Source organism: Anopheles nili, chromosome 2 (genome assembly GCF_943737925.1).
Source record: "Anopheles nili chromosome 2, idAnoNiliSN_F5_01, whole genome shotgun sequence".
NCBI classification, from domain to species: Eukaryota; Metazoa; Arthropoda; class Insecta; order Diptera; family Culicidae; genus Anopheles; species Anopheles nili.
Genome location: NC_071291.1, coordinates 33,200,041 through 33,220,395, shown reverse-complemented (window position 1 = coordinate 33,220,395; position 20,355 = coordinate 33,200,041). Strand labels below are relative to the sequence as shown.

The window sequence follows — 20,355 nt, the reverse complement described above, 5'->3', positions numbered from 1 at the left end:
GTTTCTTGCTTGCAAAACATTGTGCCGCGTTGTCGTGGTTCCTGGTTAGCCAGGCTCGATCGAGCGCTTATCGCGGACGAGACAAATACGGTGATAAAGCAGATTTCGGCCTGCACAGGCCTCCGGGAAGCGAACGCTTTTCCAACGCTGAACCGCACAAACAACCGATGGTGCGAATCTAGCTGTGAAAGCAGCAGCAGCAGCAGCAGCAGCAAAAAAAGCAGAAGTACAACCTGAACAACAAGAGCTACGACAACACAACATCCTATCAGCGGTACACACTGTGTGTGTTCGTCATTTCGTGGACCTTTGCGATAATACTCAGCTGGTGGTGATGCCCTTTCAACCTGTTGTATTGCTTGCGCACGAGAGCGTCGACTTTCGGATGTTTTTATACACCTCCTAGACATACCCTTAAAAATACCGTGTCTTCAGCGCCATGCATCTGAAGCACGAAGCCACAAATGGAATAATGACGGTGATATCTACCCAACGGCGACAACCAAACGCTGTACGATTAATTCCATTAGTTTATTATTGCACTATGTTTCCGCTTATCGTTAGACCCACACTATTACTACAACTTAAATCCGACACGTCGAGAATAGCATCGTTTGATTGCACAGAAAAAAAGGGAGTCGATCGCCTCGACGTTTGTGTTTATATTGCACCGTTTGTTAGTTCGACCCGATGTGGTTCCGGGATTAATTTGTTTTAAAAAAAAAGTATGCCTATAATAAATAGTAAGTCTCTTGCGTTCGAGCTTTCCGCTCGGGAAGTACTTGGAAAAGTAACCAAGTCCGGAGGACCATACAGAGGACAGATACGAAACGAACACCGCGGGAAATAACCAGCGCACGTTGCGCTGCCATCCTTAAACTTAGTGTAATCGGCTGCCTTAAGAGCTACTGCGCGCATTTAAAATAATCCAACGTTCTAGTTACCCAACCGTTACCAAATTGTACAGCTTATAGCTTTATCTCTTTCTCTCTCTCACTCAAACGCTTTTTTTCGATATAACCTCGGCTAAAACCAGCCCCGAAAGCCCTGTTTAAAGGCCAATATCTTGCCTCCCACGCATGTCCGCAAATAAAAGAGCGCGATATTCCGGGAGGTCCTCGCGAAGGATACTCTGCCGGATAGGTAGAGTGTGAAAACCAAACAAAAAAAAGCGCATCTGGAGCTCTCGTCTTCGCTGAGAGTAAACGACATCGCGCCCTCCAACGGCTGAGCGATCGATCCGTCGGATGAGGGCCGTGGATGCGTTTACTTTCAGGAAAAACCTGAGCCCAGGACGCAAATCAAACAGATAGGTGAAAGGCATCAACGGCAGGTCAGCCTACGGCAGATAGCCCAGGGAGTCCTCTAGACCCAGCGAGGAGCTCACAGGACGACCAGCCTGATAGTAGCTCTCAGACTTGGTGAGTCGTTTCGGGTTCTTCAGCTCTGAGTGCGTCTTACCCGTGGCTTGGCGCACAATCAGGTCCGACTGGGTCGAGTGGATGTACTGATAGTCACCACCCGGAAGCTGCCCTTGTGGCAGACTCTTCTTCTTCGTGCTGGTGCTGTAGTGATGCCTGTGGTAGTGTAGCCCACTGTTGCCACCGGGTCCTGCATTCGAGCGCTTCTGATCATTCTCCTGATCGCGGTGATGATGCGTATGATGGTGATTGTGGCCATGATGTCGTCCAGATGCACCCCGATGTTCGACGGACTTCCGTGTCGTGGAGGTCAACGATGAGCTACCGGATGTGCCACTGGTCGTCACGTCACCCTTCAAGTTCGTGATGTCCGTCGTTTGGCTGAGCTTTACGTCCGCAAACTCAGCCGCCACTTCGACCGTTTTCTTCACGCTGAGTGCCTCAGATGCCTTCACAGGACGGCCACTACCACCGACTGTGAACAGCTCGTAGTCCAGCGCAAGCTTATCGACCTTGGCGCTTTTACCACCGGCTGATGGCTTAGTCATACCCGGTGCTCCAACACCGACTTTTGAGCCACACTTCGCAACCTGACCGTGGCGTGTGGAGCAGTAGCACTTCTCGTTGCTCAGGCAGCTGTCCGTATCGCACCAGGTCGTCGAACCATCCTCATTGGGTGTCTCACCCATCGAGCAGTAGCACTTGTCCTCGCTGCGACAGCTTGGTGCCGAACTGCGGTTGCTGGCTTGATGTAGCTTCGCGTTGATATCATCTCCACCCAGACTGCAGTAGCACCGGTCGGCTGATGTACAAGTGCACGCATCCGAGTCATAACTGCACTCCGAGCACGACACATACCTGAAATTTGGGGAAACGAAACACCTGCGGTTAGCGACTTGCGGTTCCTTAAGGTGGTGACGGCCACATCTGAGAACCTACCCACTGGAGCTGTTTCGATTGTGCGCGGTCAGTGTATGCTCATGTCGAGCGTCTGAAACCTCCGAACCACTAGTTGCAATTCGTGATCGGTCCTTCTTGCCGGTCGCTTTAAGATCCAGTGATAGCTGGTCTGCGAGCTGATGTGCCCGGCCAATCGCTGCCGTACCGTGCCCGCCGGTGAGCGCACCACCGCTTCCAGTAGTTCCGTTTCCGATGCCACCAGTTCGCCCGTTGCCGACGCCATGGCCGCTCGTTGCATCACGTGAACCGGCTCCGGAGTTGCCGGCCGTGTGGCTGCCTTTTTTGCTGCGAAACTTACCGAAGCGAAACACCTTCCGGAGACCTTTGGCTCCGATCAGCAGCTTGCGGCGTTGGTTCTGCAACAAAAGCGAAGATGGGTTGGGAGCTCGATTAGCTGTGCCTGGCAGGTGGTTAAGCTAAGACCAACGCAGAGTGAGAGGTTAGACGACAGATAGGGTTCGGTTTTAGTTTGAAAAAAACAGCCACTTTATTGGGTCTTCGCACTTGCGCTCGTCTACAGACACACACACACACAGTACAAGTCGTTTGCTGGGCCCTAGACTTCGGCTACGTGCGTCAGATGGTCAGTGTCTACGGGAAGAGGCGTTAGTAGCTACGTGCACCTCAGTCTACGCTCTACGGGTCTACAGGGTGCGTCTACTCTACGGGAAAGGTGTGCGTTAACTGTGTCGTTACGTTGTACTCTCTAAGTCCGCTCTACGTCCGAATGCGCAACCTGTATCGACTCTCGTACACCGCCTCCCAGCTTACCTGCACGTTACTGTTTCTTCGCTTCAACTTTTTCTTCTTCTGCCGGCGCATGATGCTCTTCGAGCGCTGGTACAGCTCGTCCTTCGTCAGCGTGACGGCGAGCTTGAGCAGGAACTCCTTGTAGATCGGCTTCAGATCGTTGAAGGACATCCCGTCCGAGTTGATTATGGCATTCAGTATCTCGTCGAGCGAGTGCAGGTTCTCCTGCAGCCGGAACTCGTTGAACAGCTCACTGAACCCGAGCGGCGATCCACCCCCACCACCCACCTTGCCCGTGTGGCGCCGGGTGGCGCGTGATTTGTACCGTGTGAGCCCGGCCGTGTTCAGGAAGGAGCCGGACCTCGGGATGGCCACCCGCGTCAGGATGTCTCCGGTGGAGTTGTCGGTGAGCGCCGGATATGGGCCTTCCTTGGCCGCGATTCCGGTTTCGTCATTGGAATGGCTGCGATCGGTGTAGATCTCGTCCAGTGGTGGTCTATTGGAGACTGCGGGAGCACAGAACCATAGCAGAAGGTCCTTGTTAGCTGGCGCTGTTGGTGAATGGCCATCACCCTCCAAAGAACACTTACTTGCGCGTGGTGGATTCGGTGGAATCGGCGGTGGTCGCTTGCTCTTGACGTTCTTCTTGCGACGTTCCTCGGTCGAGGACTCGTCCTCGCCATTTCGTCCTGCGATGACGTCACTCTCGCCACTCAACGAACTCGTCGCGCTGCGTTTCATGCGCGGCGGTCTCGGTGGAGGTGGCAACATACTGCGCTGACTGGCGCTAGAACGCCTCGAGGACAGCTTGGTAGAACCTCCCGGCAGATGGGTGTTGCTCGTGACAGTACTGCTTGCGATGCTCATACAGCTAACGCCGTTCCGGTTCTTGGGGCGTTTTGGGCGTTGGTTCTGTGGGTGATCGAGATCAATGAGATCGAGATCGTGTTCGATCCATCCAGATCAAAGAGACACTTACATCGCCACCACTCATGTGCGCCATCAGGCTCTGGTAGAGCGTCGCAGCGATCACGATGGCATCTTCCGGTGTTTGGCAGACGAACCCGTGGCATTCCAGCTGACGCGGCACAGTCGTCGATCGCATCACGATCGCGAACAGCGGCGAATGGATGCCTGATGACAGTCGTCGCTTATCAGCGGCACTGGAACGCAAAAGCGACAAGTAATGTTATCTCAGCTCTAGCAACCACGAGAGAAAGTGTATTTTCAGACTTACCTGAGCGGCCGAAACAGTGAGCTTTTGTCGATGTTCTCTGGATCGGTGATGAGTGGCAAAAAGGCAGCGCCTCCCTCAGCTCCGGACACCACAAACTTCACCGCCGACCAGACAGCGATGTTTTGGAAGGGTGTAACGGCTGGTTCCTTCCCACTGCCTGCTCTGACCCGTAGTCCTATGGGGCTGATGTCTAGCGATCCTCCGGTTTGTGTCTGGTGAAAGAGGGCGAACAAAAAAAAAGGTCCATTAGTCATTGAAGTCGACGTCAGTGACGCGACAGGGGGCCTTAAGTCGACCCCCAGTTGACCTCATGCGAGTTGACCCATTTTCCGAGCATCACCATCGATCGGGAAGCATGAAGAGAAACGGTGTTCAGGAAGCATGCCACGCGAGGAAAAAAAGAAGACCCAACTCATCGCTTTTTTGGATGCTTTCCGATTGGTTGTGATGAAAAACTACACCTAGTCTGGATTGGTGTGGAAAAGAAACGCGTAAAATTCACCGCTCGATCGGTGGAATTTCACCTCGCGGAGTCTCGCGTTTTATTTTCCACCCATCGACCGGGCTTCCGATAAGTGGCACAGTTTGATAATTAACGGTTAACACAAATAGTTATGGTGGTCAGCGTGAACATCGGCTGCACGCGTCGTGCGGCGATGACATAAATGAGCAGTGGCATCATAAAACCCCACCAGCGGGTCGAATTTATGTTGCCCTCAACCTTCGCCTGGTCGATTCACACCTCGCTAATCGAAAAGAGTGTTCATTCGACACGAGCTTAAAGCTGTCAGGAGGAGGTTTCTGAATGCTAAGATCAGCAACGGTGAAGGTATTTTGCGCATCTCGCACTAATACTAATGACGCATAATTCTGGGTGAAAAATCAAAACGGTTGCAAATTTGCCAAACGGTGAACCTTGTTTTTTCCACGGACCTAATGAACGGATCCCCCAGTCTAATCGGCTGCAGGCATTCATCCCATGCGCTCGCACGATGCGCGGCTAGCGATGATTAGCTAATTTGGTAATCGTTCAATTAATTAGCTGGCTGGGAAGCGTTCCAGAACCGTGAGATAGCGATCCACACCGACGGAGGCAGGGACTTTCCACCATGGGCTTTCCAGCTTGTTTGAAGGTGCAAGGTGAAATTTGTATGCCGGCTGGAGTGATAACGAGCCGAGCTCGATAACTGTAATTTCTCAATTTTCCCTCCGCATCGCCGGAAAAAGGCGAAAAGCGATAGTATAACCGCCGGTTCCGTCCCATTCAGCTGGCCCAGCAGCTGGCCTCACCGGCGATGGCGATGTTGACCTACGAGGCTGAGCAATTACGTTATTCTTCGGCCACGTACGTACGAATCATTATCGCCGCCAAACAACGATGGGGGGCTTTGGCGTAACGGGATTATCTTTCTCCGCAAGGTGGAAAGTAATTTTAGGCGAGCTAAGGAGAAGCAAAAAAAAACCCTTACTGGTCGAACGGTCCTAGGCACAATGCTTTTGTTGCTCGATAAGGCCGGAGTGGGCTGGAAAAGGCTTTAAACTCACACACATACACACACTTTAAACGGTCCTAATAGGCGCTTGAAGGCTGTTTAGAAAAGCACGCTGTGGGCATCATTTAGGTCAGCAGATTTCGTTGTGCATTCTTGCCAAGTGCGTAAGCAGCAGGTTTGTGCCGCATTGTTAAGCTATGAGCTTATTTCTAACCATCAAAATTATATTGCCTACCCAACCAACTGCTCCAACGTATCAGGAGCATTAATTTGAATAATTTGCGACGTACTGAAGGCATTATTTGTAATATGTGTTATGAGTTAATTATTCCCAGACGGTCAATACTGATTATATGTGCACATACAAATCTGTGATTCGCGTAACAGAACAGCTCAAAAGAGCTTTCAAAATGTACAGAATTTGTCAAATGTCCATTTCACATCTTCTCATACTATTAAACGGGTAAGCCGTTCAGGATGAAGATTATTTTTCGCATCACCAAAGGCACGCAGAAAAGCCACAAACTGTTGTTTTGCACCGTGGGCCAATTGGCACGCGACCGGGGTAATTCTTTCAATTAGAGGAGCATGCTTTAACTCGTGTAATGTTTTGCAGTGCGAGACCTAATGGCGGTCTCATTAGGTACCACTTTCACCTTCCTTCGAACAACAGGAGCCGAAAAAGACAATGAAAAAAAAAGCAGAGCTGCTCAAAGGAAACGTCGGAAGATAGACGATAGAGACGATCCGTCGTCCGGTGGGTGGGTTTTCACTTTTTCCCGACCCTTACCGCGATGCCAAATCAGCAATTAAACCAAGCAGCAAAAGACGTCCGCTAAAACGTCTCTAAAGCGCGTCAGAGCAGTCCTCTTGCGCAAAAGCTTCCGCCTGGGGAAGGTCGCACTCGTTGACTAGCGCTGGCGGAAATTAAAAGCTACTTGAACCGTACTCGTGCTCATTAAAAGCGCTCGTCGGTGGCGAAAGTTTCGTTGCCGTTTTTTTTCTTCTTCTCTCCGGCCCATTTTGGGCACGATCATCCTCTCCATATCGTATGCAAATGGGGCATGGAAAATTGAAGTTGGAGCGTGCCAAAAAAAACAACGGAACCATTTCGGCTGTCAGTGGCAGCCTTTCGGCCGCAAAAACACTATCTTCACCAGGCGCGTGGAAAATCGCTCCCTTTTCGGCAAGCGCAACTTTGCTGCGCGTATCGAGGCCAAACGAAGCTTCGAGCACCGATCACGATCAACCATTGACATGTAAACCCATGCAAGGAAGACGCCAGCCATCGCTAAACCAAACAATGGGGCCAACGCGCGCTGAAAGGGGAAAATTTCGGCATTTTCCCTTTATCAGCGAAACCCGCACTCGGTGTGGTGCATTGTTTTCCGTGCGCCGCAGCATAAATGGAGTGCGCAGCTGGTCGATTACGATACGGGATGGGTTTTTCATCGATGCTGGAAGAAAGCTTCCCGGTTAGTGATACATCGAACGTACACGATCAACTCACGATCTCGCCAGCTCACTCAGCTCGATCAACGAAGCATCGCAAACGTTGACGACCAAGCCAGCGTGGGCAGTGAAGGAAAAATCGGGCGCTACAAAGCGAGCGGCCAGAAACGAAATAAAACCAACCATCGCGGAGACCGTAGCCGAAAATACGCGCCCCCGATGGATCAACGAATCGCTCGGTGGCGCTTCGATGCGTATTTGGGTGAAATTTTGGATTTCAAATCAAAACCACGGCACTCGTCTCCCGGGTGCCTTTCTCCTCGCGATCAGCTTGACCGTTTAATCAGCACACCAGATCACCACACACATACACACAAACAGCGCTTCGGGAAAATGCGCGGAAAAACGGAAACATCGAGCGCTCGTTTCGATGAGGGCCTTGTTGTGTGGTTAGATCTTTTCTTCTAGTCTAGTACGATTATTCTGACTGCCAGCGTATGCATCGGTTTGCCAATAAACCAACAAACTTTAAAGCGATTGGCACGTGCTGTAAATGTTGGCTAGCAGCAGGAGGGAATTTTCCACCGAAAAACGTACAATCACCATTATTCGCCATTCAGCAATTTTACATCGCACGTGTAACGGCACACAAAAAAAGCCCCCACTCGGGCTCGACAATCGAATCAATAATACTTTAGCATTTATGTGATTACCACTGCAAACACAATAATTAGAGCAGGCGCAACAAAAAAAAATAGCTCACTCCGGGAAATCGAAACTAAACCACCCGGGGGTGCTTTTTTGCGCATTTTCTCGCTGCCGTCCACCCTACGCTAATGGGTCCGGTCCGGAATGGAACTGGTTTTGCATTCAGCTTCGATCTTGATGTTTTTTTTTTCTTTCGCTCGCCAATCCACCCGACGGGTTTCGTTTCTTTTTTCGTGTCGTTGTTCTGCGAGCGTTAGAAATGTTGCTTTTTTTATCCACCCAGCAGTGCTGTTTCCTTTTTCCGAGTGCTCGATGGGTTTCCTTATACTGCAACCGAAGCCGGTGCATAACTGGGTCGTTCGGTTACTTTCTTGCTACGTGAAGTCAGCACCCGGGCGGGTGGCTAGTCGGTCCGGTTGCCTTCAGGACGCTCGTTTCTTGCTCTTTTTTTTCCACCCAATGCCAACCCCGATCGCCTAGGATGGGTGGCGGGGAAAGCAATTGAAAAATTGTTGCAATTAAAGTGTGTCAAACTGAACCAGTTCCAGTCGGCGCGAGGCTTCTATTACCGCTATCGGCTACCGAGCTCCGGAACTGGTCCGAAGGGCCGCATCCCAGCGCCATATTGGCCCACTTTCGGCAGCCACCAGCGAAAAAAGCCCTCGCCGATAAAGGGGTACGCGTCCGAGCCATGTGGGTCAGCTCTGGAAGAGCTGGAAGTTGCAGCTGAGTTCTATTGCAAGTATCGCGCTTGACCTGCTCCATTTTGGGGCGATTTCTCAACCCGTTAGGCGTGAAACGCGATCGTCAGCGTTTCAGGATTCAAGGACGAAGTGATCCTCCTTCAAACAGGGAGTGTTAGGTCAAAATTTCACATTACGTTCGCCTTCACGAAACGCAACGTAACGTCCTACCTGTGATGACCTGAACGCACCTTAGAGACTCACCGAGGAGCGGCACTTGCGTCAACCAACGTTACGAGACGCGCGGCTCGAGAGATGATTTATGCACATTTCACAGTTCGTTAAACACTGCGCCCTGGCGCCAATGCGCCCGTGTGTGTGTGTGTGTGTGTGTGTGTGTGTGTGTGTGTGTGTCCCCTCCTGCAACACGGCCATAATCGGTCAGCGCCTTTGCCGATCATAATTAGGCGCATTATGAGATTTCTTTTCGGAGCGTCCTGCCGACCGGTGGGATTTCACACGATCGACCCAGACGCCGCGCGTTGAACGCGATATACACGCCGTGGCAGCACATTTCACTTTCCACAAATTTCCCCCAGCACCCCAGCGTGACGGCGGCCGAGAGTCGTGAAGGTGTGACGTGCCTTGTGCGTGAGTGTTTTGCTGCGCTTCTCTGCGTCATATAGACCCACCCGATGGGGGTGTATATTTTTTTTTGTTTCTGCTGTCTTCCTTGTCTTGGCAGCTCGCCATCGTGAGCTGTTTGAGTTGCACGTTTGCGTGCGCACGTGCGGCCAAACGAACGGACCGCTTCTAAGTGCACATGAATATGCGAAAAGTAAAAATCACCGTCCGAACGGAAAGCAAATTTAAAGCATTAAGATATATTCACGACCGTGGGCGCTGTTCCCGGACCGGAGTTTATGACTATTTAAAACAGTCGCGCTTGCCGGTTGTGTAGGTCGGTCTCGGGGGAATTTTAATGATCGCCCGGGAAAGCAGACGATGCCGCCCATTGGTAAGGCTCGTGCGCAAGGGTTTCACGCTGCGGAATCGCTGTGTTGAATGATGATATACTAATTTTCTCACATGAGCTTCTAGAGCAAGGTTGCCCAAAAAGTTGCAGCTTTGCTCCGTTGATTCAGCTTCACCAACAACCCGAAAATGCCTAATTTTCGTACGACCAAAACTCAGGCAGATCGTTTGAAGTTTAATCCTGCCCAAAGTGGTAATACAGCATGGCTAGATTGCTATCGTAATCTAGCGCAGAATCATGACCAACAGAGTGCATCGCTGGTAAGGTGGCAGAAACGAGTCTCTTCACTCGTTCCAGTCAGTTGCAGGAGCTCCTAAACGCGTTAACCCAAATGGTACAAGACACTAAACATGCCATTTGTGTCTCGGTTTGCCCATAAACCTAACCAACGACCAGATAGGGACTAGCCCCTTCAAATGGGTAGCGTTTTCGTGGGTTTTTCTCCGGAAGGAACGCTACTCCCGGTCAGGGCGACCTGCTAATTGCTTGGCAAAAGTTCAACCCACACCCACGGAACAAACCGTCTTGGCTGACACCAAAAAAAAACAAGTGCTACAAACGGATAGCGTAGGGAAGAAAACACGCCAATGGAAAAAGCGAAAAGAAAAACGCTGCCGTTACGGGAGATGAGTTTCTGTGTTCGCCCGGTTCGGTCCTGTGCCCTCGGAGAGACCTGGCACGGTTTCCGACGCTTTGGGCTTTGGGGTCAATTTACGAAAACGAACGCACCCACAGGCCAGTGAGAGGAGCGAATCGAATAAAACCAGCGAACGGAACTATCTGTTGACGCGAGGTTCACCCCACAGTGATCGTTCGCGTAAGATATAGTGCAGAAGATATTTCAATCGGACCTTCCTGGTGGAAGCGATCCTGGTGCGATGTCTTCAGTTATGAGCACGGTTCGTTGCGCCGATGATGCTCGAAAATATCTCAATTAAAGCAAGCTAGTCGCGCTAGCAGCGAACCACACCTAATGGTCGTTATTTGAATATTGGATCTGGCAAATCTGCTGAGCCTTCGACGAACGTTGAGGATGCTTGAAAGAAGCTTATCAGGGCTTAGGCACATGCGTTCAACCATCGCCATTTCTTTACTTGAAACCGATCGCTATTCAGGTCAAATAGTCCAGTCGAGCCATAGTCAACGACTTGGCGAAATATGAACACTGGAAACGGACCCTCCAAACCGGACTCGCAATACTTCGTACAGTTTGACGAGCCGTCAACACTTTAAGTGCTTCAAGATAGGAAGTTGCTTCGTTTACGAGAGTTTCCCTCCTGTAGTAACAAAGAGACCCCCAAATGGGCAGCTCACGAGAGCTTAGTCGCAACAGTGTACATAAACGTTTGCATGAATTCGCGATGTGCGCATCGCAAAGTAAAAACCAACTGGCCCCGTTCGAAAGACAGATGGTGCAACAAAGCGCGTGTTGATGGCGGATCCGTTTATACACCACTTCCGTGCCCAGTGTGAAGTGATTGTCGAAGCTCCGGAAACAAACAAACGAGAGGGAAAAATGCCCAACCGAACAACCTCCCCGGTACGTGATTGAATCAATTGTTTGAAAAAGAAATTTTCGGCCAATCAATGCCGTGTACGAGCGTGTTTCTTTTTTGGGTGGCCCCAAGCGGCTCGAGGAATCGGCCGATCTCAAGCGCGAAAATATAAAAGATGCCGTAGTAGTGCTCCTCATTAAGAGCTAACGGCTGGTGATAAAATCTCGCGTTTGCGATGTGTGTTGATAAATGTATCTTGATTTACTTCCGCACGGGGTTTGCGACTGATGCAACGGCGCAACACGAATCAGTGTGCACCAGATTAGTTAGGTAATCGAGGCCACTACAAAAGCTGCACCCCGATAGCGATCTTAGACATTGTGGTGCAAATTATACCCGATTGTTAATGCGACGTTTCACTTTGCCAGAATGTCGTTCAACTCACCCCATGTCCAGCGCCGCTCAAATACAGCTGCCTTAGAGGCTCCTGCAGACCGACCAGACTCGTCACCTTATCCTTCAGCGGCAACGAGCCCAAACAGCGCACGCTGAAACTTTGTACATTGGCCGTGCCCGTGCTGCCGTTGTTTTCCTTCGCGACATCCGTGAACATGCGCTCGATTTGTGCCTGCACGCTGTTGCTGATCTCTCGCCGGGAATCGCTGGCATTTCTTGAGACTCCTGCCGCCGTTCCAGCAGGCCCACCACCATTCGCAGTGCCAGGACCTCCAGCAGCCCCATTAGAGCCTCCGGACGCTGCCAACGCTGAAGAACCTACGACACCGGTGCCAGCAGTACCACCGAGATCTCGCAAGCTGCTCGCTACCGTGCTGATGTCCAGATTGTCACGATCATTGATGATGGCACCGGCGAGACTGCCTCGGCTCAGCCCACTGATCGAGGACGATCGGCGGCGGCCGTTGTGCGAGCTGCGATCATCTAACCGCTGGCTTATGATCGACCTGCAATGGAGCGAAAGAGACGAAAGGGATGCATCAGTGCAACCGGTGGATGACTGCAGCGACGGGACAGGAAGAACACGCTACTACTCGCTCGGAACATGCATTTGCCAGCCACAATTGACTATTATCATTTCCAGAGGGCTTATTGTTGTTAGCTTTTGCTAGCTCGCTAGCTTGCCAGCTTCTACCCGGCGCTCTCGCGCTCCACGGTGGTTAGTATGGCTACTCTAGCGCTAAAGGAAATTAGTAGGCTTAGTAGGAGGATCGACACTACCGCTGCCACCGTACCCATTGTGAATATGATCACCACCGCAGCCGTAATGACAGTGGTTGCTACTGTTGCAGTTATGATCGCAGCCGCTGGCGTTACTGTTATTGTTATGGTCGTAAAAGCATAGCTGGTGGATTAGGTACACAAAAAAGTCACTAACTGTTTGCCACATTGAACCGAAATGTTCGGATGACGCTCATCGATCACGCACTGCTGGTTGCACATTAAAACTAGCGCTTCGGGAACGTCACGATGTGAGAAGGGAAAAGGCGCCGTCGTTCGGGAGACTGATAGTCCTTGTTCGCTATCGATAATCCTGTGCGCGCTCCCGATTGGATCGAAAGCTGCTTGGGTTTGTCGCACGAATTCTTCACTATGGCACTGAAACACGCGTTTCGATGTACTGCAGTTTGTATTAGCTCATTTTCTCCACCGCGTCCACAAGGATCGTATTCTAACGCTCCTGTTCAGGACCTTCTTGATTTATGTCGCCCGCAAACAGATCCACTGCACACTGTACTACGCACTCGCGAACGCACTTACAGCTCCACTTTCGCACGGGCCAAACGTTACTGACGAGGAGTCTCCACGAATGCTCACGCTCGCTGCGTTTGTAGTTGGGTCCGGAAGATATTAAACATTTATGAGCTATCGCGAGGCCGTTTTTTTTTCGGGTTTCGAGGCGAAATTCGGTCAATCGAATGCGCGACCGCTCACAGCTCGCAACTCTAACGGGCTCTTCACTACACACGGTTGGTAGTATCGTACGTTAGCGTAACGATAATCCGAATCCAGCACTCAAGCACTTTAAACAACTGCATGATAGCGCGAGAAGTAAATCTGACACGCACCAACGCACGGACACGGACACGGAGTATGCGTAAAATTTGACCAAAGACGGAAAGAACGGACACCGTGAATATCAATGCGACGATCGGTGCCAGTGAAATGCCAATTTTCCTGGCGTCTCAGGCAGCAAACGGATGGAGCACGACCGTACGGTACCGCGTACTGCAAGCTATTGAGCATTGAGCGATCGGTTGCGCTCAACCTAGGCCAGCCTAGGTGCGAACAGATTTCCGCGCCTCGGTTCCATGCGTTCGCTGCAGGAAAACCACTTCCGCAGCTGCCGCGCTCGAGGGGTGTGCTTTTCTTTTCCTCCATACGCGGGCATTCGATCGTGCTCGGGTGTACAAGAAAAACAACTTTCTAATGCTGTGTGCCGACGGTCTGGAAGCTTTTTGGTGCGAGCTTTTGGGCGGGAATTATCGCTCTATCATCGTTATTGGCCTGTTACCTTTATTTTTGATAGTTTTTAAAGAGACTTTGAGCTTGGGAGATTCATTCGCCTCAGTTAGCCTGATAACGATAAAAGAGCACGTAGTGCATCTTTCCGCAAAGAATAAGGTGGAGTGCTACGACAAGAAGTACTTGTAACAAGGATATACACCTTTTTACAAATTATAAGAGGGTATTTTTTAAACATTTATTTAAAACAATATTTCCTTGTGACACTCAATATTATTGGTCACTCGAATATTATTGATTATGTCTTGACTTTTGTACGCAGGTATATAATATATATATGTATATAATCACAGTGTAAATAAATAGTATCTATTAGGTATATAGAGGAAAAATAGTACCAATAATTTAAGGATACATTGATTAAATAGTTTCCTTATTGTTTTTGAAACGGTGGAATTATTTATGTGTCTTATTTGTGTAGAACAAAAGATAAACAATGAAAAAGAAATCCTGAGACAAGTATATTATAACCACAAACTGAAACAGAAACCTCTTTTCCGGCAATACCACAACATTCACTGAAAGCTTTTACCCGTTCGTGTCAGCACATTGCATACCTTCAGGGGTTTAAGCGCTACAGCAGGCGGGAATTATCTCGACATTAAACGCATGACGCCGCAGAGGAGGGGTCCAAAAGCACAACGTTTGATGCAACCAGTTTTTCCACCTTGACCACCACCATTAGCCGGAAGCGAAAAATGTCGTTCTCCTAGATCCGAGTTGCATTTGGAGCGGGTTATCTGAGCTGACCCATATCGAAGCGTGCGTCCTCTGGATGCGTCCAATGGCAATGTGGGGCTATACCACCGCTGCGATGGTACTCTTGCTGCACGCGAGCTGACAGTAAGTGTCATTGAAATACAAGTGCAACGGAAATAGGTGACCCAAATGCCGCGTCACTGACAGCCTCCGCATGAAGGACCTTGTGATAAACGTATATCACGGTGGTCGCTGCACTGGAGCAGAATTAACGGTGTCCATTAGAGGATGATCTCATTACGACTTGGCCAGGTGAAAAGTTGTTTCTGATTGGGCGTCTGATTTCATCTACATATCATTGCACTCCAAGCAGTCTCTATTTTGAGCTACTTTTCGTCGTGAAACGATGATTTATCGTTCCCCGATAAGGTCGCGCTCGTTAGGACATGTTACACAGCAAATGGAATGGAAAGTGTGTTTCAAAATCGATTGATTGACAACACTGAATCAGCTGTTTTGTTTTTAGCTTTAAACTACTGAATAGTCACACATAAAGTTTGTGTGACACACATAAAATAAAAATCCGAATGTATGATGTAAATCAGCTTCAACTGCACGCTCTGCTAGTATCACCTAGTTCCTTAAACACCAATAAACCACATCCGACCGTATTCAAACAGTGATTGTTTTTGTCATGTAAAGATTCGCCTGTTTCCAGTCAACAACCGACAGTGCTCACAAATCGTAATCAGTAATCGGTAATGGTGTATCGGTATGGGTGTGTTACAAACGTTGAACTTGTGCTCTCGGCACAGATGAGACTCTCAGTAGCAAAGTGCAAGCATGCGGGCAATCTCTAGCCTCGTGCAATTCATTCCACTATCAATAGAGCTCCCAAAACATTCCCTTTGTGGATCAACGCCAAGATGCGCAGCCTCACAGTTATAAGGTACGCAAGAAATGTGAAAAATGGTGCATCTTTGCGAATTGCTAACAATTCCGTTAGTGTTTTTCAGCTCTTGCTCTTTGTCAAATCGGCCACGGCAGTGGAAATAAGCTGTAGCATTGTGCACGAGCTACCGATCGGTTCCCATCGGCGGACGTTCATGTCGGTTCAAGATAGCCCCCACGAGAATGTTTGCATCATACTAAGTGCCAGCATCACCAGCATAAACACTGTTATGACATTCCCGAAGCACCGAAGCGTGGAGCTGTTCTACTTGTCGGTAATGTACGTCGGTCCGGAACTGTTCCATCAGCTCGATGCTAGCACTGTGAACCTAGAACTGCGAAAGGGCACCTTACACGAGCTTGTGTACGGGCTTAGCAATCTAGAGAACTTGAAAATCAGTGACACCGGTCTGGCCCGCTTCGAAGTACTTCCCGAACCCGACTCAGCGCTTCAGACACTGGTAATAAACGAGAGGCACATGACTGAAGTTCCCGCCAATGTGGGATTCCTTAATGGGCTGAAGATGCTCGACCTATCTGGCTGCAGCCTGATGACCGTGGATCTTACCTTATTCAGTGGTTTAAGCCTGCTGAGCGTGATGCATCTCGCCGACAATCAACTGTCAAGCGTGGAAGTAAGCCCAGAAGTCGATCTGCCCGCGATCACCATGTTCGACGTGCAGCAGAACCAACTGTCACGGATAGACCGATTCCCGGACATGTTCCCTGCACTTAAGTTCACGCAGATCATGCAAAACCGTTGGGACTGCGAGTGGGTCAGTGACGCCAGGCGAAGCATTTGGGCCCGTAAGATCATCGTACTAGGTACGGATTTTGATTGTGCAAACAGAATCAAAAACGGAGGACTATGCTGTTCCTACAGCAGCCCTACGCGAGCCCGTCTGGCGCTTGCAAAAACGATTCTCTCCGAGCTAGACCAGCTCAGTCCCCCGGTGGAGCAAAACGGCCACTCCGATGGTCAATCGATGAAACCCCTGATAACGTTCAAAGTGTTTGAGAACGAAACCATCAACGGGGTGACCGGTGCTGAGACGCAAAACGTAGGAATCTACTTGCAAGATCCCCTCGGTGCAGTGTAAATGAAGTACGTTGGGAGTCTGTTATGTTATGATACGTGTAAGACCAGCAGCTTTAGTTGATTAGTAGCCGCCAGTCCGTGATCGATGCTGGAAGATCGCGGCTGGTCAGTTTGTGGTGATTCTTCGAACGTAAGTTAGCCGCTAGAGAAAACATAGCCACAATGCGTCATCCGTTGCTTATGTGAGTGGTGTTTGCGTTAATGGAACGATAGTGATTCTAATGCACCCGTGTATGCGCGCTAGCCTAATTTCAGTAATCATCTGCTCATCGCCCGCGATCGCCAAAGTGATAGCGTGCACCCGAGTCCAACGGAACTCATCGTGCATCATCGATGGCGTATCGCTGGTCGACCCATTGGATGAATATTCCACCGTATTTCCGACCTCAACGCACATAATTATAGAATCCAGCGAAATTCTCCATTTCTCGGTCCATCTGTTCGAAGCACTCGACGAGACGGCGTTCCTCACGCTCAAGGGCAGCTTCATCCCGGCGGTTACGTTTCGCTCCGATGGCTTACATTCCCTTCGCATCGATAATACGGAGCTGCGCGAGTTTGCGGTGGGTCCACAGGAAAACCGTAACCTTAACACGCTCATTATCAACGGCAACCCCCTGTCGACCATTCCGCCAACCATTCGGCACCTCGTGGGACTCTCGATTCTGGACCTCTCGAACAATCAGCTCGAGCACGTCAATCTCAACTGGTTCCAGGTGATGGACAATCTGCTCGTGCTCGACCTTTCGGGCAACCGAATAGTGCGGCTCGATGTCCACCCGGCACTGCGCCTTGGTCGGCTGAAGAACCTCTGGGTCAGTCACAACCAGCTGCGTCAGATCGACTTCTTTCCAAGCGTTTTGCCCTCATTGCAGCGCGTACGGCTTGTAGATAACCAGTGGAGCTGTGAGTGGGTGGCACGCGTCCGTGAGTCCATCTGGAACTTGGATATTCAGGTGTACGGTGCGGAACATGCGTGTTCGGAAAAGCTTGATGGAGGCATCTGCTGTTACGAAGACAATGCCCCTTACGCCACCGTGCCGAGTGCTGTCGAAGAGGTGGTGTTTTTGGGAAGAACCAGCCGTCTAGGTGAATCGCAACCTCGTGCCGAACGTCTGTTTGCTCCAGATGACAAACATGAAGAACATCAGCTCAAGCTGCTCAAGCAATCGTACAACGTGCTGGAGCAGAAGTACCGCAGATTGGTCGAGGAGAAAGATCAGCTCGAAAGGCGCTTCGTGAACACGGTCCGAGAGCTGGAGCGAACTATCAAACGTTTGACGGATGAACTGACAGATGCCCAGGATGCGGCCCGATTGCGCCGTCCGAAAGAAGGATAATCGGTTCCTAGCTCGGTAGGGTTCTCACTGTTGTGCATCTTATTAGTACATGGATTAGTTTACGAGCAAGTTGTCACGCTTTTGAATGAATAGATCTGTGCCATTCACCAACACCATTATCTGCATTGCTTTACTCACCTCGTGTCGTCGAACATGGAGTCGATTTTAAGCTTGTAAATACTGTTTCGGCTGATGCTGGACAGCGCGTCCAGCTGGTCGGAGTCCATGAGCCGAAAGCCGGAGGAAACACTCGAACCGCGCCTCGGGCGGCTCATTCTTTGCGAACCGTCCATGTTGTACGTGACCATTGCTTTCATTCGAGTTTCGATTAAAATGCCTACACTACACTCATCCTTCCTCGAAACGCACACACCGAACGTGAGTTTCTGCTCGTTTTGAAGCCTGTGAGCACTTTGACAGCACAATGTTCCTGCACAAAGCACGGCCTACTACTCGCACTAAACGTGTCAAGAGCTTCGGACTCTTCCACAAAACGGTGCTACGATGGGGCCTGCTTATTCTGCTGTTAGTTCAGTTACATCGCAATTGTGGCACTTTCCCAATTTTTGGGACCCATCACCATGGAACGCGTAAGAGAACCATTAACGTCGCGTTCGACACACGGAACACCTGCTCTTGACCCATTTCGGGCTCCGAACCAATTATTCGCCCCGTCTCGCAGTTCACTCGAGAAGCGCTTGCTTCGATCGGTAATCAATGCTTGATCGCGATGAGGTCGCACTATCAGTCGAACATGCTCGCGATGCTTATGCTGCTGGGCAGCGCGAAGGCTTTACAGTGTGGTCCACTTGCTTCCCAAATGGCCGCTGTTGAAGTGCCGACCATCGAGTAATAACGCCGTACCCGTAACGGAACCCTTAGTGTGTCGTGAAATCTGGGCTTCCCCGCCGCAAGTGGTCCCTTTGATAGGTCGTTTGTTTCTCTTTGTCTCTCACGGCCACGATGCTGACCCTAAAACATACGACCATTCCTTGTCCGTGGTGCGTCCGATTGCATATGATGCTCATTCACTTTGCACCATTGAAGCGTACGTGCATTATGCCGATCGAACGAGGTTGGAATCCGCTGTTTTCAAGTTCAATGACGCAAACTATGGACGTTCGATGATGACGGTGTCGGTGACGGCGATGGGCATGATGATGATGGTGGCGGCCTTTGCTGGAATCGGTGGAAGCGGAAAAACGATAGAAAGAAGAAGGTTAATATGGTTACATTGCGTGATGGAGGCGCACGAGCTTCGCCGATCAATCGACGCCATTGAGGAGTTGCATATTTGTTTCTGGTAATTTGAGCCCCCACCGGGCTGCTCGCAAGCGGAGTTTGTTTGGGATGCCGCAGCGCGCGAGGGTGTATGGTTAATTTTGAGAAAATGGAAAATTGTGCGCAATCAACTCGTGGCAGAAGAAATGGCAACTGCTTGACCATGAGATGCGACGTCGGAAGCAAAAGAGGAACTGATCGATTGGTTCAATGCCAATTCAGAAGCGAGTGGCAAATGGTTTAATTGGCACTGTCGAATAATAACTAGCTCTACTTTCTAGAACGCGGTGAAGCTAGCCTTTTTTTCGAAAGCTCTCTCGAAAGATTCTATCACCAGAGCTGGCTTTCTCAATGCCGTTAAATATATTCAGAAAATAATGAATGCAAGTACTTTTAAAATGATCATAAACTCTACACTTATCGATCTAATGCTTAGTTTTAAATAATACCTGTGCGGTCTAGCTCTCTAACTATTCTTTTCCATGCTTTGTTCCTATGGTGAATTCAAATCAAAGACATGTTTGACAGTTATTCCTGATTGTTGAGATGGCACCAGTGATGGTGGTAACAATCAATCAAAAGAAAATTCAGCTTTGTTTGCAATGAATGTATTCTTGACAACCCTTTACAATCTGCAATTTACCCCCTTCACATTCCTTCAATTTTGAAAAACGGGTCAAAAACTTGTCACCCTTTTTTATTTGTGGTTTGGAAAAAACGTGCCCTAAACTTCATAAAATCAAAAGCTCCATAGCTAGTGGGCATTTCCTTCCATCAAAAATTTGTAGTAATGTATAAAAATTTTACGATTTAAACATAAAAGATAAAAATCGCAATACATATATTCATGGAGAATCTATGTATGCTCATAAAAATTAAGAAATAACAGTGCACAAGGCAAATGAGGAAAAATAAAGTTTAATCAATCTGTGAAGGGGTTAAGTACAAAAAAATCTTTTCCAAACCCCCCTCAAAAGGCACACGAATCCGTCAATTCGATAGTTTTCAATCATATCAAACGCCGGCCGAGTTGCAACAAATGCACAAAAATCAAGCCCACGTGGCCCTCGTCGCTAAGCGGCATCGATTCGACGACCGATTTTGAACACCAAAATCAGCAAGTTTGAATTCGCTAGTAACGAGAGATCATGCGTCGAAGAGGATACATGTACCAGCTGGAATCCGTTTCGAACATCATTTGTCACTCA

General features: G+C 49.6%; 2 protein-coding genes across 2 annotated transcripts; one reads left to right on the top strand and one right to left on the bottom strand.

The window, feature by feature from the left end:
• Positions 1-1,339: 1,339 nt before the first annotated feature.
• Positions 1,340-18,183, bottom strand: LOC128730860 (uncharacterized). Its single transcript, XM_053823946.1, has 8 exons — positions 18,005-18,183; positions 11,682-12,198; positions 4,369-4,580; positions 4,111-4,294; positions 3,722-4,043; positions 3,153-3,637; positions 2,361-2,737; positions 1,340-2,279 (listed from the first exon to the last, which is right to left on the bottom strand). The coding sequence occupies exons 1-8, from the start codon at positions 18,181-18,183 to the stop codon at positions 1,340-1,342; spliced, it is 3,216 nt and encodes a 1,071-aa protein (XP_053679921.1).
• Positions 16,760-17,969, top strand: LOC128730866 (leucine-rich repeat-containing protein 40-like). Its single transcript, XM_053823952.1, has one exon. It carries the CDS (start codon positions 16,760-16,762, stop codon positions 17,864-17,866), a length of 1,107 nt encoding a protein of 368 aa, XP_053679927.1. The 3' UTR covers positions 17,867-17,969.
• Positions 18,184-20,355: the final 2,172 nt, after the last annotated feature.